Consider the following 9,313-nt stretch of genomic DNA (forward strand, 5'->3'; position numbering starts at 1 on the left):
TTTGACTTACAGTAAAAGTGAGCGAGGGACATGAGGCCGCGAGGACCACGAGAAAGCGCCCAATGGCTCCTTCGTTTCATTTAAAGCACTTCCCTGCCCATCACTTTTACAACTGCTAGTCCCTGCACACTGCTAGTCCCTGCACACTGCTAGTCCCTGCACACTCCTAGTCCCTGCACACTGCTAGTCCTTGCACACCGCTAGTCCCTGCACACTCTTAGTCCCTGCACACTGCTAGTCCCTGCACATTGCTAGTCCCTGCACACTCCTAGTCCCTGCACACTGCTAGTCCCTGCACACTGCTAGTACCTGCACACGCTGCACATATATTTGCATGCATTTGCATATAGACAAGCACATTTCATGGCTTCCCACATGCGCGACCTCGCAACATCAATCTGCACCCCTGTTTTTGTTCCCTCCCGTTTGTCTCCGCATGAATCCCTGCAGCTCTGGCGCAGCAGCGTGCGCGGGACTATTTGGAGCGCGCGGTAAGTGATGGACGATGCGAGACAAGCTCGTCTTGCCATCGTATCTGTTCCGTAGCACCGATGCTTGGGTTAATATTTACTCAACCCCGAGCACCACGACGCAGGACACTCTCCTCCAACACTCCGGCTCAATCCATCTCTCTCTCTCTCTCTCTCTCTCTCTCTCTCTCTCTCTCTCTCTCTCTCTCTCTCTCTCTCTCTCTCTCTCTCTCTCTCTCTCTCTCTCTCTCTCTCTCTCTCTCTCTCTCCAGCATGTGCGGCATGGATGTGGACCTGGATGAGAGCGGCTCAGGGGAGGAGGAGAAAGAGGAGTCGTTCTGGGTCGGGGAGGGGGTGAAGATGTTGCCTCCGCCCGTGGCTCACAGCGGGGGGAGCGCGTGGGGCAGCCGCAGGGGCAGGTGTGGCTGCGTGGCCTGCGGCGCGGGCCTGTTGCTGTGGAACGCCGGCGTGGTCCTGGTGAGCGTCCTGCTCCTGGCCGCGGTCTTCTCCGTGGTGCTGCTGCCCACGTTGGCGCTGCTCTACACCGGCTTCCTCTGCCACTCAAGGGTGAGTTACCACCAGCGGCGGCTGGCCAGTACAGGACACTGGGGCGCCGCCCCCTTCAAATATCAACCCTCATAGCACCTGACACTGGGCCGGATCCGCCCACAGTCCGGCAGATCCGCATAGGAATCACATCCGCCCATAGACCGCACCGCGCCTCTGGCCAGAGTGTGGCCTCCTAAAGTATTGGCCCGTTGTGCAAAAAGTTGCTGTGATACATCCGGCCCGGATCTGGCCCAGTTTCGTTTTGCTGTCTGGGAAGGGATGAAAAAGCATGTTAAATATAATTTAGTTGTTTAATGCAAATAATTATGAAATAAGAGTGTTTTCAGTCTCCGAGCGCCTGTCAGCAGCCATTCAATACTGGTTCCAAATGGTATTTGGTTGGTTTCTGTCTGGATACATATACTTCCTGGGTGAGGGGCGCCAGCCAAACCATACCTTATGTAAGCCCTCGAACTTTTAGCGAGCAGGAGACTTGAGGCTGCTGTCCGATTGGTTTCTTCAGATTTTCCAGGGGGCGCAGTTCTGTGCGCCCCAGACACTCCCACTTTTATTGGCAGCGAATTGGTATTGTGTTAATATTGTTTTGATCTAATGTGACTGGACAATTCTCGTGGCTGTCAATCACGTGAACACCCGCCACGACGCCTCGTCTCGACCGTCAATCATTCACCGTCTACGAACCCTGATAAAATCTATAGGCCACATTGTCCTTCTTAATAACTCTGTGACTGTGTGGACATTAAAGCAGCTGCGCCAAGGTAAATTGCGCCCCCCCCAAATTCTTCTTAGCAACAGCCGCCACTGGTCGCAGGCCCCGTGCGCTTAATCTACCTCTGCAGCAACGTCAGGACGAGCTGAGAGGCATTGTTGGCTACTGCTGCGTCTGACAGCTCCCCCGGTGAGGCCTTTGAGTTCCAAAATCCAGGTCAACATTGTGAAAGTACAGCTGCAGCGCTCTCAAAGCTATGCCAGTTCCTGGCATGAGTAGATGCTGGATACGAAGCTAAACAGTGAGTCACTGGCACAGGACCTACAGCAGACAGGAAACTGTTGATCAGCAAATCTCTACCAAGTCGTCTGACATTTAGACCTCGTTCTGCTTGATTTCACAGCTGCTTGCTTTAGTAAATGGTGGAGCATATGAGACAGGCCAGTAGATTCATGATGACATGTTGTGATGTTACAGCTGATAGTGGGTAAGTAGACTGGGACCAGATGTGGGTTAGTGCGCTAGCCTGTTATCTAAATGGAGGTTCAGATATGAGGATTGTTGCATCAAACGCTGTGTGTCAGCAGATAACAATCCACCATCTGCAAATAACAGCTGATCTCCATTTTCCATCCATTCATCCATTATCTGATCCGCTTATCCTGCTCTCAGGGTCGCGGGGATGCTGGAGCCTATATTGCCCAACAAAAAGTCGTGCCACTAATTCTGCCTTTTTTCTCGACGGTTGATATTGTTTCCCAGTGCATGAAAGCATGCCTTGACCCTTTAGCGCGGGAAGGGGGCTGTAGCGCCCCCTAGTGGCAGGTGGCTGTGTAACATCCAACAGTATGCCTTCGGTGGTCACCAACCCTGCTCCTGGAGAGCTACCGTCCTGCCGGTTTTCACTCCAACCCTAATTTTGCCTAACTTACAAATGCAAATGAATAAATAAATAAACCATACCTTTATTTTAAACAGTGGGCGGGGCTGCGTAGAATGTACATTTTTAATAATAAAGAGAGTAAACACTCCATTCCAAATCTGCTACACACGCACCTTACAAACAAAACAATGACGTCATACTATAGCGACCGGGAGAGGCGGTCGCTCTGACTGTCGGCGGTTCTGGGTTGATGCTAGATCCAACGGGGTGTAGGCACGGAAGTAGCCTTGATTGGCTGTTGCGTTGGCCAATAGACAGCGCGGAACCTCGAAGCGCGCTGACTTGAAACAAACGATACGCACTGAAACATCGACTCGGGGTCCTTCGACTACATATGACGTCACGGATTGTGTTGCTAGCTAGCTAGCTTTAAAGTTATTTAGCTGTGTGTTTTTTACAATCTACGTTGACATAGAGTTGGTTAGTAAAGGTGCAAGGGCCGAAGGCCCGAGCTGCGTCTAACGTCAATCTACTGTTTCCCGCTGTTCCTAAACTAAACTAGCTAACTAACGTTAACTTAATTCGCCCCAACTGTTGCTCTGTCTGTCGGTCTGGCCGTCAGTGCGCTTCGAGGTTCCGCGCTGTCTATTGGCCGACGCAACAACCAATCACGTCTACTTCCGTGCCTACACCCCGTTGGATCTAGCATCAACCGCGGTTCTGCGCTGGGGGAGCGCAACGACCGATGGGACTGTTAATGTTAAATTTAAAATTGTGTTTTAATGATGTGGTGTTCATGTTGTGGTTATTATTGTGTTGATGTTCGACTCAGAATAAGTAGGAGACCGTTTACTGACTAACTGACTGTAGGACCATGACGGACTGATGTCGCCACTTGGGACATGGGGGGGTTGGGACTCATTACATTGTCGTCAGTTCTGTGTGAATAAAACAGCACTTCCGGGGTCGTGCGGCGTATCGGGAGTTGCGATTAAAAAGATATCTCTGCCTCACAACGGCTCGCCACAACACTGTAACGAGTTAGGAGCAGCCGGGAACCGCCACAGCCGAGACACGAACCCGGGTCTCCCGCACCATGCGCGACTACGTTAACCAGTCAAGTAAAGGGTCCGACCCGTCTGCCAAGTGCTAGCGAGTCTAGTCATCCGTGGTCGTTACACTACCCCGCCCCCTTTCGGGAAGCACCTCCCCCCGCACGTGCTCCCGATGGCCTCACGGTCTCACCATCCCACTTCTGACACCAACGTAGCGAATTCGGGGGGGGGGGGGGGGACCGCCGCGGCCGGGACGCGAACCCGAGTCTACTGCACCACGGGCGACTACGTTGACCGGTAGGGGTGTAAGAAAATATCGATACACGAGTATGGTGATATTATATTTTGTGACACTGTATCGATTCTCAAAACCACTGTATCGATTTTTAATCGTTTACATGTAAAGGTTCGTGACAAACATTTTGTGTTGTGTCTAACCCCACAACCGCTAGATAACAGTGTTGTACTCTATCTTCAGCTATTTGACTCTTCCACTCCAATGCAACGACGTAAACTGAGACAGGAAGTAGCATGAGCACAAAGAACACAGGCCTATGAAGTCACGATATATCGCCTTTCTTACAGTATCGCGATATATCGCGGTGTATTGGATCATAACCCTGTATCGTGATACGTATCGTACCGCCAGATTCTCACCAATACCCAACCCTACTAACCAACCGACTAAAGGGTCCGACCAGTTAGCCGAGGGCTAGCGAGCCTCGTCATCCGTGGTCGTTACAATACTTTTCGTTTTAGTTGGCAGCCCCCCCCACCCCACCCCACTTACAACATCTTCCTTGACCCATCCAACTCACGTTTAGAGACATCACACACAGATGAACGTCATGGACGGTTTATCCGTCACGTTCAAAATGCTGGCCTTCTGCAGAAACCTGGATGCCGGAGGATATAGACCAAATGCATAGAACGTAGAGACCAAGCGTTGAAAAACTAAGAGGTAGACCTGGATGCAACAGTTCTGTGACAAAAACTGACCAGAATTATTTTTGTCGTTCTTATTTTTTTTACAACCTCTTACCCAGATAGCATCCGGATGTGGGCCACTTCAGGCAATGATGCACCACTGATGGCCTTCTTCTGGCCCTGACACAATGGATGTGAGCCTGAAGTTGGCCCACATGTATAATAGTAAATATGGCCCAAATATGCCAAATCAAATGTGGGCCTTTTTTTGGCAAAGATGTGGTGCTCTGGGCAACACGTGATCTGGATGTGACCCTGAAGTGGCACCGTGTGGTAAATGGTGAACATGGCCCAAATACCACAAAACAAATATGGGCCACCTTGGACAGATATGTGGCACACTGCTATGGCCTGGTTCTGGCCCAGATCTGGCAAACAGGGGAGGGCCGCCCAAGCGCCATCATTCCACGTGGTACGTGGGCCGGAAGGAAGCAGTTTCGCCATCTGGGCTTCTATCCCAACTCCTTCAGAAGAATCAAGCACGGGCGTATCGTGGTCAGGGAGCGGCCTTGAATCCTGTAACAATTCACCTCTGATACTGCCAAACCGACAAACACACCCGTAACAGCTCAGGGATGCGGGGCTGCCGCCATCGTAAATCACACGTCCAGCGAGACTGCACTGTCAACGCCCACTCCATCAAAACGCATATAACGATAAAACTAACGTTTGTAAGGAGGAGAAAGTGTTACCACGTATGTACGTATAGCGCTGCCGCGTTCAGACGTCTTTCCGAGCCACGTGTGGACCGGACCTGACCGATAACGCTGTCAAGTCAGCAACAGCGAGTAAATGCGATAAGTACCCCAGACCAGGCCACGAACATCTGCAGCTGTTGTCCTTGGCTTGCACCTTGATTCCCGGTCGTATATTATATTGCTCCGTCTCCTCCTCCCGTCAGTAGCCGAGCACGGGCCCGGGCTGCCTCTGCTGCAAATAACCCCGAGAAAAGGTGCGCCACGTGCTGGACTCCGGCTGAATTTAGAGCAGCGGTCGGGAACCTATGGCTCGCGAGCCATATATGGCTCTTCCGGTGACGGCATATGGCTCCCAGACAATTTTGAGTTGAAAAAAAAATCAGTTTGGAACTGATTTTAAAATACTTGTGATATTTCTTAATAATACTGTGTCATTTTAAAGTAAACAGAAATTAGTTTTGAAGATAAATTTCACGGGTCACGGGTCACCCGTGGGTCGGGTCGGGAACCAATGGCTCGCGAGCATGTCCGGGTCATTGTAAAGGTGAAGAAATCAATTTGATCAGATAGCCAACTAGTTTATCCGCTTCAACCCTTGTAAGGGAAAAGAGGGCGAAAAGAAAAAAAGATGGTGGTTACCGTGCATTCCAGGCTGCGTGCGCAGAGGAATCTGCATTTGTGGAGAGAGCAGGATCTGCCGTATGTCTCATATGCAATGATAACATTGCATCGATGAAACGGTCACATATAAAGCGGCACTTCGATACGCCATGCAGCACCAGAAGTCGCATTAAAAGTAAGACATATTTCATTTATTATATGTTAAAAATACTATATGGCTCTCAATGAAATATATTTAGAAATATTTGGCTTTTATGGCTCTCCCAGTCAAAAAGGTTCCTGACCCCTGATTTAGAGGGTCACTAGAACAAAAGAAATAAGCGCGCAGAACACCCGGAGCACCTGTGTGGGGTGTGGGCGTGATGGCTGTAATCGAGTATACTGCTGACACGCGTCAAAATGTAACCGAGTATACTGCTGACACGCGTCAAAATGTCAGCTGTCAAGTTCCGCCGCCCGACTAGCAGCCGACAGAGAGAGAGAGAGAGAGAGAGAGAGAGAGAGAGAGAGAGAGAGAGAGAGAGAGAGAGAGAGAGAGAGAGAGAGAGAGCCCGAGCCCAGGAGATGACAGGGCTGTTCTGACCAGTGCCAGCTCTGCACAGACATACTGACATACTGACATACTGACAGCAGCATCAGAAGGAAAACACACTAAGTGAAAGCTGACATGCACGTAACAGAGATGTGAGTGTGTGTGTGTCTTGATGTGCTTGTTCCTGTTCGTGTGTGTGTGTCTCGATGTGCGTGTTCCTGTGCACCGTGTGTGTGTGCATGTGCGTGTGTCTTGATGTGCTTGTTCTTGTGCATGTGTGTGTGTGTGTGTGTGTGCGTGCGTGTGTCTCGATGTGCGTGTTCCTGTGCACCGTGTGTATCGATGTGCGTGTGTGTGTGTGTGTGTGTGTGTGTGTGTGTGTGTGTGTGCGTGCGTGTGTGTGCGTGTGTATCGATGTGCGTGTTCCTGTGAACCGTGTGTGTGTGCGTGTGCGTGCGTGTGTATCTACGTGCGTGTTCCTGTGCACAGTGCGTGCGTGCGTGTGAGTGCGTGTGTCTTGACGTGCGTGTTCCTGTGCACCCTGTGTGTGCGTGCGTGTGTGTGCGTGTGTGTGCGTGTGTGTGTGTGTGCGTGTGTGTGTTTGGCGGGTCCATGTAATTTTGATACTACAGCCTGTGGGGCTGTAAAGCTGTGGGCGGTGAAGCTCCTTCTCAAAAAGTGCGGAATGGGGAAGTGCTGAGCGAAACGCTTTTACACCGTTCAGCCGCAGCCGGCTTCGAAGTGTAGCTGTGCGTGCGCGTGCACGCCCATTTTATGCACGCGCACTGGAAAGTTTGAAGATGTGGACTAATGAGCGTCCTTCTGTCACAACGCCTTTCATTCATTCGTCTCACGTGCACTCTGAGCCATTAAGTCCCCCCCTCCTCTCTCTCTCTCTCTGTCTGTCTGTCTGTCTGTCTGACGGTCTGTCTGTCTGTCTGTCTGTCTGACTGCCTGTCTGCCTGTCTGACTGTCTGTCTGTCTCTCCGTTCATTTGTTTTGTTTTATCCTGACCTTCAACCTCTTCTCTCTCATTGTAACCCCCTCTCGAACCGCTCCAATACATCACCGCCCCTCGCTCTCACCAGCCACCATTGATGGGCAGCTTTGATTGACAGCTCGGGGCTTTATTGACAATTTTAAGCTGCTTCTTATCTTGGGTGAGAGGCTGGGAGAAGGTCTGTCACACCCCACCAGTCATACACTCCCTCTCCTAAAGCGTGCCTGCAAGCGTTGCATAAACATGTTAACACGCGCGCGCGCGCGCACGCACACACCACACACGCACACACACTTGTTTCTCCAGCGTAATCCTGCCTACAAAATGATAGAACACAACTAATTGTTCAACGAAAACTAAAGCTTGGTGTGTTTGTTTCTATTCCACCGCCCGCCGTCCTGACAGGTCCTGGACTCCCCATCCGCGATGTGCCGTTACCTTGACGATAACAGCTGCTCCGCTCTCATCATCCTCGGCTTCGTGATGATGTCACCGCTGGTAGTCGTGGCAGCCGCCATCTTCTGTGGGTTGCTGCGTAAATTTCAGCTCCTGCTTCTGATTCAGCCGATGGCACGCGCCTGGTACCGTGGACGCATTTGGGACTGGGCGGGCCACATCCGTGCCTGGGTCTGATACAGACGCAGCAGGGACGGGTAAGCATGAGCGGGTCAACAGTCAGCAGAACGTCCGGCGTGGAGGAGTCGCTGCATAATCTGTTTCAGCCGTTGTCAGAAGTGACATTTAGTTCCGAGGAAACCGTTTTCTTTTCATTCTGTTGCTGGTTGAATAAAGAAGTCCTTACCTGCCGTGATTCAGTTGTAGCAGTTTCCTGACAGACAGTTTTACACACAAAATGACCATCTAAGATATGATATGATAATGTATGATATATGATATAATATATGATATGATATGGACCATCTATGATATGATACATGCTATGATATATGATATATATGATATGATATGATATATGTCATATGATATGCTATGATATATGATATATATGATATGATATGATATATGTCATATGATATGTGTTATGCTATGGTATATGATATGATATATGTCATATGATATGTGATATGCTATGATATATGCTATGATATATATGATATGATATATGTCATATGATATGCTATGATATATCATGTCATAGATATGATAAATGATATGATATATCATATCTATGGGGTCCAGCTTAACAGATATTGGTGATATATGACATGATATGATATATGACATGATATGATATGATATATATGATATGATGTTATATGATATATCATATCATAGATATGATAAATGATATGATATATCATATCTATGGGGTTTAGCAGAACAGATATTGGTGATATATGACATGATATGATATATGATATGATATGATATGATATGATAAAAGGTACATGTAACCTCAACACAGTTCCCATTGAGCACCAAACCCATTCTGCACGTGCATCATTTGGAGGGGAAAACACAAATCTTGGGTTTTTGATGGTTGGAATATTTTACTAGGGGAGTGATCTAAGTTTTTGTCTAAAAAGGGCGCATGTGTGGGATTTTCACATCAGCAGTTTGCTATAGACTTGTGGAGGGTCGGTTTTCAATAGACGTAAATTGGGAATATTAAGGTTTAATTGTCTGTGAAGAGCCCTTATGGTAGACTGGTAACTGCTGCATCAGAGCCAGTCTGGAAATTATGAAATAGGCACATAGAAACCAGGAGAAATATTTCAGCCTGCACATGGATGGAGGGAAATTCTCTTTTATATTATGTTATATTAT

At 49.0% G+C, this 9,313-nt stretch overlaps 1 protein-coding gene across 1 annotated transcript; it reads left to right on the top strand.

Moving 5' to 3' along the window:
- Positions 1-743: 743 nt before the first annotated feature.
- Positions 744-8,327, top strand: LOC130108493 (transmembrane protein 88B). Its single transcript, XM_056275445.1, has 2 exons — positions 744-1,037; positions 7,931-8,327. The coding sequence occupies exons 1-2, from the start codon at positions 744-746 to the stop codon at positions 8,156-8,158; spliced, it is 522 nt and encodes a 173-aa protein (XP_056131420.1). The 3' UTR covers positions 8,159-8,327.
- The last annotated feature ends 986 nt before the right edge of the window (positions 8,328-9,313 follow it).

This window comes from Lampris incognitus, chromosome 2 (genome assembly GCF_029633865.1).
Source record: "Lampris incognitus isolate fLamInc1 chromosome 2, fLamInc1.hap2, whole genome shotgun sequence".
Classification (NCBI taxonomy): domain Eukaryota; kingdom Metazoa; phylum Chordata; class Actinopteri; order Lampriformes; family Lampridae; genus Lampris; species Lampris incognitus.

Bases quoted from the DNA above. Each gene is read 5' to 3' on its own strand.
- LOC130108493 (XM_056275445.1), top strand. From the start codon at position 744: ATGTGCGGCATGGATGTGGACCTGGATGAGAGCGGCTCAGGGGAGGAG. The intron at 1,038-7,930 runs GTGAGTTACCAC...CCGTCCTGACAG, and splicing joins GCTTCCTCTGCCACTCAAGG to GTCCTGGACTCCCCATCCGC.